This window comes from Eupeodes corollae, chromosome 2 (genome assembly GCF_945859685.1).
Source record: "Eupeodes corollae chromosome 2, idEupCoro1.1, whole genome shotgun sequence".
NCBI classification, from domain to species: Eukaryota; Metazoa; Arthropoda; class Insecta; order Diptera; family Syrphidae; genus Eupeodes; species Eupeodes corollae.
Genome location: NC_079148.1, coordinates 51,592,178 through 51,614,937, shown reverse-complemented (window position 1 = coordinate 51,614,937; position 22,760 = coordinate 51,592,178). Strand labels below are relative to the sequence as shown.

The following is a 22,760-nucleotide window of genomic DNA, read 5'->3' as shown; positions in this document are numbered from 1 at the left end:
AGGTATTCAAAAACATTTTAAGCTGTTTTTTGTTTTGACATCATCAAATATACAAACATATTCATAACATAGAGTGTGTCTGCCTTAAGATATTCATACAAAAATACAAATTTATTTAGGAATTCTTGCAAGTTTTCGAATTATGTACACAATAGTTGTTACGCTGTGTTTGAGTTAAAGTCCTAAAAACTTCTTACGGTCGTGTTTTTAAATCGAGTGACAACGCTAGATTTGACGGCTGTCACATATTTCTTACTTACTTAAGGTCGCGCTACAGTCCTGTAAGAACTAGGGCCTCACCCAACAATCTTCTCCATCTAGCTCGGTCAGTCGCTAGATGTCTCCAGTTTCGCGCTCCAAGTTGGGTGAGGTTCCTTCCACTTGTGCGCACCACCTGATCCACGGTCTTCTTCTACTGCGCTGTCCTGTGGGTGTGGATTCGAAGACTTTCCGGGCCGGAGCATTTGTTTTCCATGCGCTCTACGTGACCCAGCCATCTTAGTCGGTGGACTTTTACCGTCGCCCGTACTGCTCGTCGTTCCAGCTTGTCCTTCACTCCCCTTCGTTGCATACGGGACCGTAGATCACACGAAGAACTTTTCTCTCGAAGCGACCCAAGGTGCTTTCATCCGCTTTTGTCATGGTCCATGCTTCTGCACCTTATGGCAGGACGGGGATGATAAGGGTCTTATGTAGCAACACTTTGGTCCCTCGAGAGAGGACTTTACCACTCAATTGCTTTCTTAGTCGAAAGAAACAGCGGTTAGCAAGAGTTATTCTTCGTTTGATCTCAGCGCTGGTGTTGTTTTCTGCGTTTAGAGCGGAGCCTAGGTAGACGAGAGGTTTGACTACCTCAAAGTTACGTTTGTCGATTGTGAAGTTTTGACCAAAACGTCGGTGTTGTATGTCCTTTCTAGACGACAGCATGTATTTTGTTTTGCCCTCATCAACCGTTAAACCCATTTTTGCCGACTCTGCCTCAATACTCACAAAAGCCCCATTGACATCACGCTGAGTTCTTCCGATTATGTCAATGTCATCAGCATATGCCAGTAATTGAACAGACTTTTGAAAGATAGTGCCTCTAGTGTTGACGTGTGAGCTCTGCACTATTCTTTCAAGCACGATGTTAAAAAATCACATGACAGCGCATCACCGTGTGTTAGACCTTTTTTGACATCGAAAGGTTCTGTTAAGTTGTTTCCAACCTTTATGGAGCAGCGTGAATTCTCCATGGTCATCCTGCACAAACGGATGAGTTTGGCAGTTATACCAAAACTAGACATGTCTCTATACAGGTCGTATGTAGATGCTGTCATATGCGGCCTTGATATCGATGGTGGGTGTCGAATTGGTGTTCTTGGGGTTTTTCCAGGATCTGCCGTAATGTGAATATTTGATCAACTGTGGACCAAAAAAACCACACTGATAAGGACCTATCAGGTAGTTGACGATGGGCCTCAGAGGTTCACATATTACGGAAGAAGATTTTATAGGCGAAGTTAAGTAGACTGATTCCTCTATAGTTGGCGCAGTTTAGAGGGTCTCCTTTTTTCAGGATCGGGCAAACAATACTGAGGTTCCATTCATTGGGCATGTTTTCTCCCGACTATATCTTACAGATGGTGCATGCTCCTAACCAACTTATCTCCAGCTGCTTTAAAGAGCTCGGCATTGGAGCCATCCGCTCCAGCAGCTTAATTAGACTTCAGCTTAAATATTGCAATCTTTACTTCGTCTAAGTCGGGAGGACGGGGTTGTTGGCTTTCATCGTCTATGTTGAATGGATCATCACATATTAGTGTCCCAATTAAAAAAAGTGTCTATGTGAACAATGACATTATTTGTTACCACACAAATTATGACAGTTCGTGCGACCTGGTTGACAATGAAGCTGAAAACAACGCTTCTGTCAACAGAGCAATGTTAACCAAATTTCTGTTCCTGAAATTGAAGAGATAGGTAGTATGACCTCACGTTCGTCCAGGATGGCTTGCTGTTATATGGCATTTGTTTTGTTTTTGGGAACCATTAAAGGACCGATGTTATGCAAGATAATCCGGAAACGATTCAAACCCAGAAATCTGTGGGCTACAGCGCAAACCCTATTAACAAGCTTTTGGGAAATTTGAGTGATAGTCCCTTGATTAACGCGACTTTATTGCATTTGTAAAAATTAACTTGTATTTAACCCTCACTTAACATTTCTTTTTATTTATGAAGTTTTAATTATTAGGATTTGTCAAAAGTTCAAAAAATCTATTAAATAAAATTTAACTTAGTTTCAATGAAAATTAATAGATCTATAATTACTTAAGCGTTCAAAGTCATGTTTTAACGATGTGTGAGCTCGTTATTCTTCATCGATGTTAACGTTCCATAAAAAAAATGAACACAAGAGTCTGAATTAACCATCATCAAAATGACTATAAATATTCTCCACAAATAATCAACCATCAAAGTTCAACTCATCGCGCAAGATGCATTATATAATGATGATTGACCATTATAGACGATTTTCATATAAACAAGCTTTTTTTTATAACTCAAATAAACAAATTCAAAGAAACCAGAAAAATACAATTAAATTAATCTTCGAAGCGTCGTCTTTTCGATGCACTCCTATACATCAAATACCCAGAAGAAGAACCAGAACTTCCATTTCCATCATCTTTCCTATACCTTATAAATATCTACTAAATAATACTTTATAACCTTATAACTTGGTCGAAACAAAGTGGAAACCATTAATGATTCTAAACGAATTGAGATTGGCAATTTAGTGGTTTTTTTGATGATTTGTTTTTATGGCGCTGCGCTGGGCTGTTTTGAGGTTTAACTTTATTGTTTGGTTAATACTTAATTACATTCCTAGCATTTTTATTATTTATGTTTGAAAAGTTTTTTGTTTTATAGCTTTACAATTTGTATGAATAGATTTGTTTTTTTTTATTTATTGGGGGGTGGGAAGGTGAAAAGAAATGGACAAATTTTTATATATAGTATTTTTTAAACTCACCTTCGATTTTGATACCAAGTTTTCACTTGTGTATCACTAAGTCCTAGTTTATTGGCTAATTCCATTCGATCTTGAACACTTAAATATTTTTGTCTTTCGAAGGATTTTTCTAATGTCTGAAGTTGATGATCGGTGAAGGCAGTTCGAGCTTTTCGTTGCTTTTTACTTAAGCTAGACGATCCGCCAAAGCCCATACCACTTTTTATACTATTTCCATCTTCATCTTTGGCACCTGAAATGAAACAAAGAAATTAACCATTAAAATATGAAATATGATTCGATCATTAAATAATGTTGTCAATATCAATCTGTTATAAGATAATATCATGAAATTTGGTATAAGCCCAATATTGATTATTTATTGACACATCATAATGGGTTATTACTACCCTTAACATGTTTAAAGTTTATACACTGCGTATTTTTGAATATCGAAATTGGAAGGAAAAACAGAGTTGGCTAAAACATTTCACATTCTTGGTGTGTGGTTTAAAAAATAATATCTTTCATGGATAGTACGCCCGAAACTGAGTGTGGGTTAAGGGGAGCGATGCAAATGGCTGACAAAACTAATGGTGCGAAAGCTTGCCACTGTGTTCGAGTACAACATTTCAAAGCTCCTTTTAAAGACTTAAACTTGTTGCAAGGACACGTAACCAAATATAAAAATTGCATATATATTCAAGTCTTAGACAAACGAAGGCCTTAAAAATACAGCCAGATCAGAAGAGATGAAAAATTACTCGTTCGGAGAAATTCTAATCACCTAGCAACATTGTTAGCAACGTCGAACATGCAATGTGATTATACAAAAGAGTTGACTTTCTTCGATGCAAGTGCAGCTCAAGGAAAGCGACAGAAGACAACATTTAGTTTCTGAGGCATTACATTCCATACACGGTTCTCTACATTGGACAATTCTGAAGAGATCGGAATTTAATAAGTTAAAGTTTAACGTCCGAAAAACAAATCTGTCAATCTAAATAGAATATGAGAATTTAAGGGTCTTGCCATAAGCGGCACATTTTCGTAGATTGTAAGCTGCAAACAAAACACATAAGGGATTTGGAGACACAATGGAGGCATGGAGAACTCTAGCATTTATTTTGTGAGTTTCTGACTTGAAACCATTTGATATACGTCTTGTATTGATGTGTTAGAAAGGTTGTTTTTAATCGAACAAAAGATTTTTCTATAAAAGAGCTTGGTAACGAACTCTATAACATGAATTTGAAACATCTTTTAAATGTAAGTAGGGGAGAGGGTGGAAAGACGGGGTGTCGTGCAAGACGAGGTACTCATCTTATATCGGGAACCATTTGAAAAATCAGGATCATTATTACTCATGCAAGTAACACTTGTTTATTTGTGGGGGAGAGCACTGTTTTTAGATGTTAATTTATTTATTTATTTGGACATGAGAGGGTAAGATGGGGTATGGGGTATCTTGGCCGAACTAAAATAGTTGCTATATCAGTAAAAGACTAATTGCAACTACGAAGACTGCAACTCCAACATCTATAATATTAGCAGCTGCAGCAGAATTGTTGTTTAGTTCCCAGATTTTAGATACAACTTTCACAGAGAACAGTCAAATATTGAAAGAGAACCAAACTGTCATGAAGTCATTCCCCTTGCAACCTCCACTACAGTTCATCCCCTGAGCCTGGTTGTTCTGGTTGGTTTGATGACACTGAAATGAACGAGACACCAAGGAGTGCACACAAATAAACACACTCCCCAGCAAATAACGCCCTTTCCAGCAACATGCAAAATTCCCGCGTTGTTAAAAACGAGGAAAAATCGAAATTGTAACTTCATCGCTATATAAAAATTAATTACACAAGACCATTAAAAATAGAAGTTGGCAGAAAAAGAAAAGCATTAAGAGAACTAATGAAAACCAAAAAAAATCTGCGGCTAATAAAAAACGGGACCAAAAAGAAAACGTTATCTAAATATGTCCCATCAATAGAGAGGTTGAAAATACACCAAGTTTGTTTTGTAATGGTTGTTATTTGGCGTCGAATGAAGGCTAGGCTGCCTGTGCTGGTATAGATGATGAAAATGAAGATGCAACGTTTACTTGCAAATTTTGTCATCAAAAATAAATTGGATTGTTTTCAACCCCATCTTGCAACTCAGGGTACCCCATCTTACCCGACGGTGGGGGCATGATGGGGAGATCTGACCTTGTCTACATTTTATCAATTTTCCATTTAATTATTAAACATATGCTCCTAATTGCAATTAGTTATGTGTGCCCCAGGGCTCTGTTCTATCTCCAACACTCTTTCTCATTTTTATTAATGATCTCCTGTCTGCAACATCTAATCCAATACATTGTTTCGCTGACGATAGTACTCTTAGCTTTGCATATTAGTTTTCAGATTCACACCCCTCTTCTTCGGATGTGGAACTGCAACGACAAAATATGATAAGCTCATTAAATTCCGACCTAAACAGCATTGTACAATGGGGAATAAGAAACGGTGTGGAATTTAATGCTTCGAAAACGCGCTTCCGTCTTGTATCGTTAAAGCGAAATATACCCCCCCTGCCATTATCCATAAATGGCACTTGCATCGAGGAAACTGAACATCTCGATATTCTTGGTATGTGTATCACCAACCACCTTTTGTGGAACGATCACATACGCGATGTCGCCAAAAATGCCGCAAGATGTTTGGGTTTTCTATGGCGATCCAAGAAGTGTTTCTCCCCCTCTGATCTGGCTGTTATTTACAAGACTTATATACGTCCAAAGCTTGAGTATAACTCACATATCTGGGCTGGTGCTCCTGCAACTTACATAAGCCTCTTGGATAGTATTGAACGTAGAGCATTTAGATTGTTTGGTGATATTACCATCATAAGATCATTTACGTCCCTTGAATATCGTCGAAATGTTTCTTGCCTCACCCTGTTTTACCGTTATTTTAATGGTTTATGCTCTAGAGAAATAGCCAGCTGCATTCCTCCCCTCAAACAGTTCAACCGTAATACTCGCGCTTCTAGGTCGTACTGTCAAGTACAGAGATTCGTTCTTTAGCCGTACTATGCGAATGTGGAATGCCTTGCCACACTCTGTCTTTCCCAGCTACTGCAATATTCAGGAATTCAAAACCAATGTGCACCGACATCTCCTTTCAACCCCTCTCTCCCTTTCCTAGTGCTCACACTGTGTCTACATAATAAGGGTTATATATTCCCTTGAGTGTGCGCTTATTATAAAAAAAAGACTGATTACCAAAGATGATTACTGAAATTGAGAAGAAGTCAAGACCCGAAAATGTTAGTTTTATTGAGATTCCAATGTAAAGTACCCCGTCTTATCCACCTCTCCCCTATTTTTGAGCAATGCAGAAATATTTTTGTTTACTTAATATATCTACCTCTTATTCAAAACTTAAATTAATAGTGAATTCTTAAAGTAGCTATTGGAAATACAGCTAAGAATAATATATCTAAAATATGACTCAATAGTTTAAGTCCACAAAGACATTTTATTTATTACAATTGGCTATGGCTAAGAGTTTAACTCTAATTATTAAATTAGTATCGAATGTCAACAGTTAGGTTATGGATAAACTTTCACTAGAATCGAGACCGAAATCGAAAATTATCTTTACATTGGATTTGCCAAATTAACATGTTCCCACTTCTGAACAAATGTTGGAAAAGCAAATTAATGAAAACTTAATAAAAATTTAAGTAGAATTATTTTGATATTATTTTAGTTTTTTTGATCAAATTTGATAGAAGATTAAAAACAAACAAACAAATTTTACTTAATATGATGTCTTTGTTGTATAATGTTGACCATTTGGTTATTAATGTTGTTTGAACAACTCTCTTTACAATGTCATCATTTGCCACAATTCTCATGATTATTTACATGATTCAACCTCGGCTTAAAGTTTTTAATTTATCCGTTCTCATTATAACAAACATCTAACTTAATCTAAATGTATTTTGTAATTTTTTTTTAAATTTTAAATGGCTATTTATCAACTTAACAATATATATCCACCATAACAGTGTGTCGTTCGTTTTTGTCATTTTATTTTCAAATTACAATTAACACGACAACAAAACATTAAACAAAAATAAATGTAGATATGTACAACAAATATAATATAATAAACAATAAAAACGTTCGCTTAAGCAATTAACTGCCATCTCAACCATGACATTTGAATTGCATAATTGATTGCACTCTACTTACATTTTTTTGACGAAACAAGAAAAATATGCAAAAGGGTGTTGTTTCCTTTTGTGAAGGTAGACCTAAACGAAAGTAGCACACCACAAATATATTGAAGAACAAGAAAATAAAAAACATAAACGTTAATTTTATTATCTTTCGCTCCTGTGGCTGATATGAAAAAAAAAATATAATTTGTTCCTGTCCAGGCGCTGTTCAAGTTAATAAAGGTAACAATTAAAATTTAAATTCATTATATTAACAATGCCTTAAACTTCTTTACTTATACAAACATAGATACTTTGGGGGACATGGAAGTAACACTTATACTTGTTTACCAACTTCCGAGGGTTTTATTTATTTTTGTAATTTTTGTTTTTGTTTGTATATTTTATTCAGACAGATAGATTGTGGTAAGTGAAAATTGCTCTTAAAAAAATAGCCACAGCAGTTAAAAAAGATACAAATCTATCTGACAGAGTCATGATGAGGAAAAAATAAAAAAAACACAAAAACGAAACAAACGAACAAAACGCACTGAAGTGTGATAAAATGTCATGCGGTTGTGTTATTTTAAACTTATATAGGTACCAATTTTTATATAAAGTTTTTATTTTCAAAAAAATGAGTAAAAATAATGAACTGCGTATAAAACTCCTTGAAAAAAACTTGGCTAACGTAACAACACAACAACAAAAAAAAGGTAAGAAATTAAATTCGTATTATCTGAACATATATACAAATTCCCTTGCGCCAAGTGACAATGTCAAGAGAAAAAAGATGTATCTATCTTTAATGTCAGTTTAACACCTTTAACGTTGGAATCATTAAAATCTTTTTTTTTCTCGAATTTTTTTTAACTTCAAATTAAAAAACTTTAAAGACCTTCAACAACAAAGTCAAATCACTCAACTCGAAAGGAGATGCCTTATAAGATAATATAACTTGTCCCTCTATTTTGACGCTATACGAGTTGAGGTATCGCAGATATTTTCTAAAGAAAAAGTCATTTGAATCCGTATAGAGACGACTACAAATATATCTAGATTCTTGATAAGCAAAACCAACCCACGCTAAACTTTTATCTATGTCATCAATTTGGTTTAAAAGTCCCGCCAAAATGGAATAAAATTTCAATTAACAAATAAAAATATACAACAAAAAAATGGTCTCATATCGGTTGTACATATATTTAGAAGACGATGACCAACAGATGACCATCAAACCGATCGACGATGTGGACGTCGAACGTCGAACGCACGGACGCTTTGCGCCATCAAAAAAAAATATATAGACGGACACATCGCACCTACACCAGACCTTTGGAGTTCTCTGGAGTCTTAAAACAGTCCGAAAGAGCATTTAAAAGGTTATGTTGAGATAATTACCTTTTATCCAGATCTTTTTTGTTCTCTTTTCGTTTTCTTTCCTTAAAGTTGTTGGTCGTTTTCTTTGGATCGTGTTTTGAATGCGAGTGCGGTTCCATCCATCCATCCGTTTTTTATTTTATGTGTGTGCTCCATTCGGTTGGTTTAAGTTTTTATTTTTTATTTAGTAATTAATTAAGCTATTAAGAGTTCTAATTTATGACGGCACAACAGAATTGGTCATTTTTGTATACGAATCAAATCGAAACTTATAGATGGAGGAATTTTGTTTGAATTAAAAATAAAAATAAAAATAAAAATAAAAACGACATTCGTTTATGATCATCGCGCCGTTAAGTGGTAGTATGGTCGACCATTAAGTCAAGAAGTGTTAAAACAGATTTTATTGAGGCATCAATTAGGTAATAGGTGTACTTTATTTATTTATATTTTATTTGGTCTAAAGATTAACTTTAAGATTGTCTTGAATTAATTTGAGTGTCTATTTGTTTTATATTTTGGTGACAAAGATTCACATTCTTGTTTTTTTGTTTTAACTTTAAGTCGTCTGTTTAGGTCTTGAGATGATGTATAAGAAACCAAAAGGCAAACCTGATGGTTAAGTTTTTTTGTAGTACCTATGTAATCCTTGGACTTATTTTCATACCTACATAACATCAGAGTTGCTGTTGGTCATATAAGTTTAATGTGAAAGAAGAAAACCATAATAAAAGATCGCATGTTAAAGTTATTTTTGCGTTCATGTCATGTGAAGCTGCCATGTGGAACTAAGTACTTAAGTTGCATAATTTTATAAACATTTTGTGGAACGTTTAACAAAAATGATAAAGAAAAATAATTTCCATTTAATTTTATACAGGGAACCTACTTTTACCTACCTACCTCAGAATATAGGTACACAAGTCTGTCTATAAAAACCTATTTTGATTAAAATAGCGTTTTAAAATATTAAGATTGTGATAAGTTAATTTTATTTAAAATGCATTGTAATTAAAAATTACTTAATACTATTTTTTGTTTTTATTTTTTTACTAGCTAATATTTATAATGTCGCATATAAGATCAATTTAGATCTTAAACATATAAACTTTAGAAGTTTAAGTTTTAGCAAAATCAACGTATTGCAACTTTGTAGCACTTCTTTGTATTATCACAATTAATATTTAAATAATTATTATCTAGGGTAAGTAGATATTGATTGCGTAAGGTATTTAATTTTAAAAATTACGATGACGTAAAGTAAAAAAAAAGTCAGCTTGTTATTAGTCTCGTTCACTACTCAAGAGCTATTAATTTTAAAGATATTGACGTACGTTTTTAAAAGAGAATGGTGTTAAGGCTTATTTTATTTATATTAAGCTATTTCGAGATTTAAATCTTTCTGAACTCGTCTAAATAGTGAATCAGTTGGTAAAAAAAGTTAATGTCAGAAATTTATAAGTCATATTGATTTAGTAATTTACTTAAATTTAAGAAGCTATTTTCTGATAAATTAAATTAAATTGGGTGGCGCAACAGTCCGTTTGAGATAAAGTGCCTATTGAAGCCACCAAAAATGGTTCTCCTGCTTCACCCTATCAGTTCGGCCCCGTTCGGACACAGCCCTACTGAACCGAAGGAGCTCTGCTCCACCTTGTGCCATGACGTCTCGATTGTACAGGAGTCGCCTATAGACGGTTCGTCGACTGACGTGGTAGATTAGCGGATCTGCCAATCTATCCTGTAATGGAACCCTGTCAAAAGTGCACTTTCAAAATAATCGTCGTTCGTATAGAACACCCCGAAAATTAAATTGTTGGTCGAACACATAGCTCTTGCAATGTGACCTCGAACGAGTTTTATCGCGAAATTGTCAATTCTGTTGATTCGAGCCCCGTTGTATAGGACCTCGTTGGAAAAGTAATGCACATAAGAAGATTCGGCTGTTGGATATAAGCCGGTACAGCGTCGTAAACACTGCCACTCGAACACCAAAAACTTCTCCATCTGGGAAGGGGCAACGTTGAACCACACAGACAACCATAAACGATTATCGGCCGTATGAGGGCCATGTAGCAAATTACCTTCACTCTGGGGTCAAGCCCACTGCTAAAAAACAGCCGTTTCGTCAGAGCGAAGGCTCCTCTGACCCTGGTCAGAAATATAAATACTGATCTAACCAGATACCGAGGTACTTCACTTCGCTTTTGCTCGCTAATGGCTGCCCGTGAAGTTCGTGGCCCTAGCCAACGGAGTCCGGAACAGAATTGTTTCCGACTTCTGAACATTTCGCAATATCGCTGAATCTTGTCGAAATCCCGCTGCAAGAGAATTCTAATAACCCCAACCTTTCGGGCCGTTCTGTACGCAATTAGATCGTCGGCGTACGCAATTGCCTTTGTAAGACTACTAATCAGATCGCTGGTGTAAATACTGAAGAGAATTCACCGCTCCCTGTTGAAGACCATTGTTAGTTGAGAATGTTGTGGTATAAGTAACGTTGCAACTTTTGACCATACCGTTAAGAATACCATGAAGTATATATAACAATGGCTTGCTTATGCCAAGCCTGCTCAGTTTTAGGTAAAGACCCTCTAACCATACGGTGTCAAGGGCCCTTTCCAAATCAACCAGAACGGCACCTGTGCATTGTTGTTTTGATTTATTCCATTGGATATCAGAAATGATTTTAGACGCAGCATGAATTGTGTCATGACCCGCCTTGAACCCGAACTGTTTATTCGGAATTATTTTGCTGTCCGCAGCCCGTGGCACGTAGCGCCTGTCCTGCAATATTCACCTAGTTGAAGTCTACGAAAGGCTGAGTTCTTGTGCATGGCGAGGAATAGACTGCCTCGGGTTCTGCTGTACACATACCGTGGGGTAGTTCGTTCATTGAACGTACGGGTGTTGGATGATTGTTTACTGAATCGGTAGTCTTAAATTTGGCCTCCAAACGTTGAAGAGTCGACTGTAAAGGGCCATTACATCTGCCGTAAAATGTGCGCAATGCGCGCAACGTGCTATTCAATCGTGTAACTTGCCATGATGATTTCGCGCAAGCAACTAAATAATAATAAAAAAAAGAAGATTTGACAGATGTCACCAAACAAAATGGCCTGCACGGGACGCCAAAATGTACCCACGCTAATTTAAAAACCCTATACAATGAATGTTAGCTCCCATGTTTTGGAGATTTAATTTTTGTATAATGTTTTATTCTGACGATTGGGAGTTGTTGCAACAACATCAGGTAAGGTAGCAATATGGAATTAAGAAAAGCAGTGAAACAAAACAACGTGTGTACGTATTAATTGCGGTTAATTCAAATTAGGTCTTAATTATTCGATCAACCTTCAAATAAAACTGTGATTGCTGTTCTGATAATAAAAAAAATTAAATTATATTTTATTAACAAAAATGTGTGTTTTGTTTTTCGTTATTTATTTTTTTTATTTTTATAGCTTTATATAGAAATTAAATTTGGCAACACTATTTTAACTGGTTGCAATTATGTTGGTTAGTATGCCGTTTCAATGTGATAGCTATGGAGAGCACTTTTGTAAATGGATATTTAGTAAAAAAAGAGTACGTACTGTGGTGCTTTGCCAATATGCCCGAAACTACTGATCACTTGGAGTACAATATTAGTCGCGTTATTGCTAATATACGGCAACATGTGTGAAAAAAGTGATCGAAATTGGAAAACCAGATAAGACTTCCTTCGGGCCAGCCATGTCGGTCAGAAATAATAATACCAGAAGATGTACTTTCGAATAAAGTGAATTTCATTTCAATTTAAAAAAAAATCTTTGTTTTATTCCAATTCAAAGTTCTATATTTCTACAAAACACCTTTTTACAATGAATGTAACTTGTCTAGGGACTATAAATACCCTTCTAATAAATTAACACAATTGCGATAAAATTAAAAGGGAGAAACCATGAGAAATAATTATTGGAAAATTTTGAGCCCAGATTTTGCAGTCCATATTTGTGTAGTGCGGCTAAAGATAGAATTTCTAAAATGGAGAAAGTATGTTCAAAACGATCTACTTTGGCTAGAGGATTAGAAATTTTTCAAGTTAAGAATTCAACTACCGAAATGTTTATGTAGGAATGTTTATAAAAATATAAAGATAAAATAATGATAGACGTGAAAGAATTTGGCGCGGTGTTTAAGAGATACAAATGTTAGACAATGGCAACTGGGCAACTCTTCTAGTAGACGTTAGTAGAGGGAAACCGCAAGGTGGTGTTCTATCCCTTCTCCTCTGGAACCTAGTGGTGAATGAAATCCTAACTAGTCTGGAAGCGGAGAGTTTCACAGTGATAGCCTATGCGGACGACGTTGCTATAGCAGTTTCGGGAAAGCATCTTAACACCCTAAAAGAACTCTTACAAAATGCCTTGGACAAACTAATACTTTGGGCTGATCGGTGTGGACTGGGTGTTAACCCACACAAACCCGATCTGGTCTTATTTTCGAGGAGATACAAAATTCCATTTGTCAACCCTCCCTATATTAAAGGAATACAATTAAAATTCTCAGACGAGGCTAAATACCTGGGTCTTGTCTTAGACAAAAAACTAAAAAAAGCTATTGGTAATAAATGGGGTTAACAGCCCAGAATCACGTATTGGCTATACACATCGGTAATCAGACCGATTTTAACGTACGGTGTGGCAGTACTGCTTTAGAGAAAGGTATAAACAAGGATAAGCTAAATAAAGTCCAACGTTCAGCTTGCCTATGTATAAGCGGATGGCTTCGCACGACCCCGTCTGCAGCACTGGATACCTTGGTCTACCTAACACCTCTTGACATATTTAGCAAACAAAACGCATGAAAACGCAGACGATTCGTTAGTAGAGGGACACCGCAAGGAACCTAGTGGTGAATAAAATCCTAACTAGTCTGGATGCGGAGGGTTTCAGAGTGATAGCCTATGCGGACGACGTTGCTATAGCAGTTTCGGGAAAGCATCTTAACACCCTAAAAGAACTCTTACAAAAAGCCTTGGACAGACTAATACTTTGGGCTGATCGGTGTGGACTGGGTGTTAACCCACACAAAACCGATCTGGTCTTATTTTCGAGGAGATACAAAATTTCATTTGTCAACCCTCCTTATATTAAAGGAATCCAATTAAAATTCTCAGACGAGGCTAAATACTTGGGTCTTGTCTTAGACAAAAAAACTAAATTGGAAACGCAACGTACAGGAAAGAGTCAAAAAAACTATTGTAGCTCTCTTTTCTTGCAAAAAAGCTATTGATAATAAATGGGGTTTAAAGCCCGGAATCACGCATTGGCTATACACATCGGTAATCAGACCGATTTAAACGTACGATGTGGTAGTATGGTGGACTGCTTTAGAGAAAGGTATAAACGGGGATAAGCTAAATAAAGTCCAACGTTCAGCCAGCCTATGTATAAGCGGATCGCTTCGCACGACCCCGTCTGCGGCACTGGACACCTTGCTCTACCTAACACCTCTTGACATATTTAGCAAAACAAATTGCTGCAAGCTCTGCTATTCGCCTTAATGCTTCGTCGCAGTGGACTAACAACAACATTGGCCACTCCGTAATTCTAAGGTATTTAGAATCAATTCCAAAGCACACAGACTACACCATCCCCCAAATGCATTTCGACAGAAACTTCCAGATTTCTATACCTTCCAGATCAGAAGGTGTGTACTCTGAACGACTGAAATTAAGTCTCTCATTCCGCCTTCCCAATCATTGTAGCGTGTTCCAGAAGGAACTTTTGGCGATAAAGGAAGTCTTGTCTTGTCATGGCGCAACAGTTTAATATTCACCTTTGCTGGGTGCAGGGCCATAGAGACATTCCAGGTAACTGTAAGGCAGATGAACTCGCCAGGAGAACGGTACAGTACAGCCCATCCTACCAAGTTTGGCAAGTACTGGCATACCAATCACTACCTGTAAACTGCTGCTTATGGAAGACGCTATGAGGAGGGCAGGCACCCGGTGGAACAATATCACCACGTGTCAAGTCACAAAAAAACATCTAGCCAACACTGGATTTAAAACGTTCAAGGTGCTTGCTCTCTAAGCAGATCGCATATAAGCTCGATAATAGGTGTCATAACCGGACACTGTCTAATAGGAAAGCACGCCACGAGACTAGCCGTATTCTCAAATGACTTTTGTAGAAGCTGTATGGACGAGGAAGAGGAAGAAACGGTTCTTCATCTTCTCTGCACATGCCCTGCTCTAGCTCGAAAACGCAAGAATTACCTAGGCAAATTCTTCTTTAACGATCTTAACGATCTAAATCATATCGGTATAATCAACCTCTCACGTTTCGTAAGGGACCCAAGCTGGTTCCATTGAGCTTAGGAGGAAGCCTCAAGATTCATGTGGTATCGCAATGGGCCATTAAACCGGCCTAAGTGTGTCCGTTTCCATCGTGGACAGCCACTATAACCTAACCTAGACAATGGTTGGGTACCATATTTATATATTTTTTCTGGAATTCTGTCCAAAAGCCTCATCTGCCCTGATCTAAGAATTGTATTCGGTTTTTGGATGAATAAAGATTTTTTCAAAATATAGCAAAATGAGAATGGATATAAATTATGATTCAATTTTTGTTAAATAAAAAAAAGTTACCTCTTCTTTGTTTCGATAAGACAAATTTAATTAAAATTTTAACTTCTTTCAAAACAATGTAGCTAATCCAATTACATATTCATAACTTATTATAATTACATATTAAAATTCAATTTTTTCATTTGCTATACAAAAGAAGAAACACACGAACATAAGATGTTATCTTAACTTAACTATACCAGTTTTTGATATGATGATGATAAAGAACAATCGCGTAATGTTTTTTATTATACAATTTTGAACGCATTGCATGTATCTAATCCATTGATATATGTAATTCTTATAGCTATATACAAAGATACCAAGTTTAAATATTCCATCTAGCAAAAGGTAGGTATACAGAGGTATAATCTAACGGATATGCGCATTTGCCACATAACCACAAACTCTAATTCCTAGCATTATTTGCGAGTAAGCTAGTTTGAGTATAGCCTTATACCTATCTACCTTTGCTCTGTATATGCGGCCATCAAATATGCACAAAATCATGCGTTTTCCATTTGAATAACAATTCAAACTTCGTGTAGCCCCCACACTGCATATATATGAATGCATATATGCAATATGCATGTCCTATATTGAATACAGTAAACTATTAAATTATTAATAATACACATACAATTCAATCCATTATAATTTCGTTTTTATTACTTAGCGCGCATGTATCTTTTGTATTGTGATGTTGTTTGGAGCGAAGACAAACAAAAAAGATACGAGTACCTACAATTTTTTTAACTGCCCACACAATTGTTAAGTTAGAGAGAATAAAATAAACAATACGACAAAATGACCATTGAATATGTAGGTCCATGTGTCTGTTTAACTTAGGCACTATATGTCCATTGAACATATTGCAGCCTTTGAGACTGTACCCTATACAACAAAATAAAATTAAATTAAAAAAAAAAAACATATCTATATAGACAGATACCCTATTTCACGGATTGATAATTCTTCAAGTGAAAGTCTGATGGACATCATAACATACGTACCTACAAATATCTAGTAGGTGGGTAGGAGTCTGGACTTGAATAAAAAATATGTAATAATTTTATTTTATACCTAAGACCAAGTCGTATCTATACTCTAGTATAGATGAGGTATATTATTATGGTTATGGGGCATCGAGTCGAGAAGGCTTTTAACGTATCATTGATGTTGATGGACAAGCTAAATTATGTGGCAAATGTAAATGCATTTAGCGCATAGCTATACTTAGTTAAACCGCAATTTTTCTTTCTTATTCAATGGTTTTTGTTTTGTAAATATATGCGCGCAGTTTTGCAATTTAATTGCCGACAATAAGTTGGTTGAATTGCATCGTGTATTCGTATATAGATAGACATGGTATCCAGGAAGAGGAAATGAATACAAAATGAATTTATTGTTTCTTGTTGTTGTTGAGAATTTATTCAAAAACAAGGTTAAGTATTAGATCATGTGTTTCAAATAAGTCTAAACTTATGATTTAGTGGAAAGTGTCCAAGATTATGATGCAAGAGTTTGTTCTCTGTTGTTCTTCTTCCATTAATTTTTTTAACAGTAGATTTGGTGGAAAGTGTGTTCAAGATTATTATTTATTTATTTATTTATTTATTTATTTCGATATGGCTATACACATTAAGATATAATATCTTATAAATAAAGTGTGTTCAAGATTATTACCATTTTTTTTTAGCTATCAGAATTTCAGAAAGTAGTAAGCTTATAGCAAGCGTCAAACTACGATCAAAGGCTCATCATAAGTGCATGTGTTAGTTGTTAGTAAAAAATAATACAAATGTAGCCTAACACACGCACAAAATACAAAACAAAATTAGCATTTAACTATTACAGAACAAAAAATAAAATGAGAACGTTTACGATAGTGAAGCACTGGTTCTAAACAATGATTTTAGTCCCACCTTATTTAAATTTAAATCTATCGATGAACTGTTTAAGTCATATAAAATGCTCATTCGACTTGAAGCTTCATTCTTCCCATAGTTAGTTCCATGAAAGTCATAATGTCTGAAATCAAATGTACGCAGGTGATGAGTTACGCCTCGGTAATTCAAATGTACACAAGAAAGCAAATAAGGTGCATCAATTTCACCATTTAATAGTTGATGAAAAAATACTAAGTCATTATTAACACGCCTTTGATGGAGAGATTCCATTTGAAATGTGGAGACGCGACAGAGTTTTTGCTGTGATATACAATAATCAAATACACTAACGATTCGTTTTTTAGTAAAAGTTATCGTCTGGCATTTTAAAGGGTTGAGGGCAAGGCTATTTTTCCCACACCAAAATGTGAAACTGTTAATGTCGGATTGTAAAAGGTTACGATCATGGGTGGACTTTATAATCAAAAATTTGTATGTCATCAGCAAAAATGAGAAATTCACTTGAGCGTAGAAATGACGATACATCGTTAATAGACATAATAAACAGAAAAGGGCCAAGATGGCATCCCTGGGGAACACCAGATTGAGCAACAAAAGGTACAAAATGACAATTTCAAAATTTTACCTTGTGGGATCTGTTTTCAAAGTATGACTTAATCGAAGCTAAGAAAAATGGTGGAAACCGAGAGTCTTAGGTTTAAATAAAATAATTATGTGGCTAAGTTGGTCAAAAGCTTTAGAAAAGTCAGTGCATACACAGTCAACTTCATAACCTTGTTATAAGGCGTTTCAACATATGTTTGAGAATGTGAGGAGATTTGTAACGGTTGATCTTTTTTTCACAAAACCATGTTGCTGTTCGCAAATGAGATTTTTACTTAAAAATGCTACACTTTCACAAACAACTTATTCAAATACCTTAGGAATGCAAGAAAGCTTTGCAATGGGCCTGTAGTTGCTTATATCCGACTTGTTACCTTCCTTGAAAATTGGTGTTAGAAATGAGAAATGAAGTTTGCCTGTTTTTAGAGAAAGTTTGAATAAGAACGTAAAGGGTTCAACTAAAGCATTACTACACTTTTTTAGTACTATCGTCGGAATACCATCGGGACGCTGAGCAGTCATCATTCAACGCAGATAAAAGATCAAGGACCGTACTCTGTAGCACAGGTATGTGACTACAGCTAGTTTGCGAAAAGGAGTGAAGATTATGAAAATATACTTCATCAACTTCTTCAGGGCTATTAATAAAAGACTCCCAGAATTTTGTTGCGAAAGCGTTACAGATATCAACAATTTTATCTAACGAAAGGTTCTTCTATTGCATCTTTATTATGATGCAAGAGTTCATTTTCAGTTGTTCTTCTTGCTTTAATTTTGTGTTTAAATACAAACACAAACCTGAGGATAAGAATAAGTAGTTAGTGCTAGAGGACGATTTGGTTTGTAATTTCAGATCAATTAAATTAGGAAAAATGTTATCTTTTAATAGTTATCCAAATGTTTTTAAGAGATAAATACCATAACGTTTTAATATTTGGTAAGTTGTTACTTAAAATTAAAAAAAAAAAAAGAATTATTTTTTTATTTCAGGATCAATCACTTCTTTGGCGTATACCTACCACAATCTTATTGGTTTTGTAATTTTGCTGTGCAATATTTGCAAGAAAAAAAGGAACAAACATATCCCAAATATTTCAGGATTTAGAAAAATTTCAATCCAATTTTAGTAATTTACTAAGTTAGATGGACCATTATTCTTCTTTTAAACGATTTAAAAACACAAAATTACGGCATCAATTTTTATTAATTTGCTAAATCTATATGAATTCTTTTTTTGACATTTTAAAAATGAGCGTTTTGTTTCTACAAACTTTCACTGATTAGACGTGTTTTCGATGAACTAATTTGCAACGTAAGCAAACGATTCAAATTTGTGCACCATCTAATTCGAAAATTGCTCAGTATTAAAAAAGGAGTTTAGTGTTTTGCACCGTTATTTTGAAAATATTGTTTTTTTTTGGGAAAAAAAAAATTTTGAAATTTGTGTAAGATCAATAAAGATCAACAAAATATCAAAATGTTTTATTACTAAATGAAGACATCTTCTGATTGAAAATATATCACTATCGTATTAGTTACATAAAATGTAGGTATAAAATATAAGTTCTAGTATTAAACATAACATAAAATAACCTAAATGCCGTTTATACAATATAAAGAAAATATCGTACGATCTCTTATTTGTATGAATATGTCTATCGTTTTAAAAAAAATACATTTGATCTACGAACAAGTTCATATCAATCTCACTGACGATTTCCAAAATCAATCTACTTAAAACATTATCTTAATTTTCCGTCGGTATTTTTTCTGTTTTGCAATAAAGTTTAGATTTAAATTTGAGTACCTAGGTACATATACCCCTTGATATATTTTCAATATTTTACTAAAAATGACATTTTTTTTAAAATATTTATCAAAGTTATCTGAATCTCGATATTAAAGCTATCGTCTCGACTAAGGGGTTCTGGGATGTGTTATTTAAAAGCGTTGAAAGTTATTGTAGAAAATGGATTCAGGCTTTTTAAAATGTATTTTAAGAATGTGAACCATTTAGATCATCTTATTCCTCAAACACACATTTTTAAAAACTGAAAAATTGGTAGATGTTGTGTTAAGTACTCAAACCAAATTACCTTAAAAAACAGAACTACCTAATCAATAGTAGGGGAGCGGGGGGCTAGTTGTAACAGGGGTAAGTAGTAACATGCATTTTTTACCTATATAATAGAACAATTTTATTTTTTTTTCAACTCAAACTTTTATTTAATGCGCAATGCATCATATAAGCACAGTCAGTATCCCACTGGACGTCATAGGAAGCGGCTGTGTGCATGCGCTCTGATAACGTAAGTTTCTGGAACTTTTTTTGTTTATAAGAATTTGACTAGCGTAGATTTCAAATTATTTAGCAATTTTTGCTTAATACAAATATATTAAGCATTTATTTAGCTTGATTATTATTTACTTTAATTTGTCATCAAGTAATATTTTTTTTTTTAATAACATTTTATTCAAAAAAAGTCCCTGTGGGGTAAGTTGTAACACTTTTATGGGGCTAGTTGTAACATGTTACAACAAGAAAAGCAACGGGAAAAAGGGCAAGGAAAACAATAAGAGAAAGTTGGCTGAAAGACAAGGGATCAAAAAAGTAAAAAAGAAAGTTTTAAGGTCCGAATCGGAATCTGAACCTGAGGAATGGTTTTGTTTAGCTTGTGGAGAAGCTTATGAAAATTCAAACGTGGAGTGGATACAATGCATTATGTGTAAGATGTGGGCACATTTAAAATGTGCAACGGAAAATAAGATCTCATTTGTGTGTCTCAATTGTAATTCCGATGATAACAACTGATTTTAGGGCTATGAGCCTAAACTTCCTTTTAATTTTAAGAAAGAATATATTTTTGTAAATTTTTGTTTACTTTTGTTTTGTTTGTTAAAAATGAAGTTCCTTTTAAGTTTAAGAATGAATATGTTTTTGTTTATTTTTGTATACTTTTTTACCTAATCTTTGAGCGTGTCCGAAGTCTTTCACGCAAAATAAAACTTTATAAAATATAAAACTGGTCTTTTATTCCTCACGTTACAACTTGCCCCAATCACGGGGTAAGTTGTAACACTCGTCATTTTTTTTTTTAAATCGTTTCTACAAAAAGTCGTTACAGGTTTGATTACATTTTTTTTTGAAATCGATATTTAAAAAGTTGTAAATTGGAATGGTATTGCTAGATTTCTTAAAAACGAAACAAGTAAGCTTTCAGAGCCAAAAAACAAAAAACTAGCCCCCCGCTCCCCTAGTCTTCCATTCTATAGGAAAAAATCTCTAAACTTAATTTGACCTCATAAAAGAAAAACAATTCTTAGACAACTTTTCCCAGCTAATTCACCAAATCGTTTAAAATTTAAAAAAAAAAGCAAATCCCCTCTTTTCAAATGGAAGCCATTTTCTGCATCATCATTTCTATTTTCCCGTTTTTCACACTTAAAAATAAAGTATGGCAATTGAAACCGAGAAGCAGAAGTAAATTTAACTTTACAAATTACAAAAACAAAAACTCACACTTCCAACAAACAGAAACTAACACACACATAAACTCATAAAATCAACCCAATCAGCCGCTAAGAAGCAACAAAAATAAAACAAGATTCCCCCACTTTCCGGTTCATTTAGCAAATTCTCATTTAGAAAAGGAAACAAAATACAAAAGAAAAAATTAACAGTAATATGCGAACGCCATTGCGCACACATTTTTTTTTCTTAAATATGTTCTCTCTCTTTCCTACGTTTTCATTTTGGCAACTGAAAAAATAAACAGCAAGTATGTTGTATTCGAATCGCGAACATTAGAGGCGTGGTTATAGCTCATGGACCATGGGTTACAGTTTCTTTTCTTCATATAAATGTTTGAGAAAAAGATATAGGAACGTTTGTGGTGGTCCCCATGAACTTTTAAAAAGAGAGCGAAAGTACAACAATATTGTTTCGCCAAACCAATACCTCAGTACCTCTATTCACTGTTGTAAGAAAATATGACTACATGCGCAACATCCGGTCTAGACGAGTTTATTTTGTTACTGTTACTGTGTGTTATTCTCTCAATTGCATGCAGCGCTAAACTACCCGTTTTCTTCATCTTGTGTGTGACGGAACGGAGTCTGTATTTGAGTTCGTGGTTGGAGCATCAAACCAGCAGCATCCATTCACCATCCCCAACTCCACTCCATAATCAAGATGATGATGATGACATCGTGGTGAGTTTGAGATTTAAAAATGGAATTGTTGTTATTGTTACTAAATCTTATTCTGGGGAATGTTGGTGTGGTACACGCCCATTTTTTGGAGTGGATGCGAAAAATTATATCTCTGTAGCAGAATATTAGATCAAAAGTTGAGAAAGGTGGTTGCTTGAGAAGACACAGTGTCGAGTCGAGGTCGAGGGAGAATTGATTATTTTTATAGTAAGTAGGTGTCTACTGTGGACCAAGTGGTGAATTCCCATCCTTTGTGTCAAGTCAAGATAAAAGTGTATAATGTACCTTCTCAGAGAAAAGTTAGTGGGTAGGTATTTTTTGTTTTTGAATGCAGCTTTTTATGGAAGATTTTATTTTTGTAGTTGTTGTTTTATTTGGGTTTCAACTTTAAAAGTTTCTTTTTCTACACGGTTTAACACAAACCTAAATTGCCAGACAAAGAGAATTTCCAGAGTGGATTGGAATTTATCCAGAATCTTGTTTATTTTATTTTCTTCTTTTTTCGTTTGTTTTGCAATTGAGAAAAATACGAGTACCTAAGTGAAGAAAAATGGACACAAAGAGCTTTTTTATTGGTTGATTTTATATCTACACAAATGATGATGGTGTGGGGTGAAGTTGGGTTGGGATTTGACTTGGTAAGATATGTTTATAGGTATGATGATGGAAATAGATAGGTTAAGGGGGTGGCGAAGAGATTTTGTTTGGAGTGTGTACTTTTTATTTTGTTGGCAAATTGAACGTGCTTAGTTCAATGCCCGAGGAATAAGTTGGTATACCAAAGTAGCACTTATCGATTTTACAATAAAAAATGTCAATATGT

General features: G+C 34.8%; 1 protein-coding gene across 1 annotated transcript in view; it reads right to left on the bottom strand.

Moving 5' to 3' along the window:
- LOC129947508 (homeobox protein B-H1) overlaps positions 1 to 22,760 on the bottom strand; it is an 81,500-nt gene that overhangs the window by 22,944 nt on the left and 35,796 nt on the right. The window contains exon 2 of the mRNA XM_056058097.1: positions 3,020 to 3,251. Within this exon, the coding sequence (XP_055914072.1) occupies positions 3,020 to 3,251 (232 nt within the window). The remainder of the gene's footprint in view (positions 1 to 3,019; positions 3,252 to 22,760) is intronic.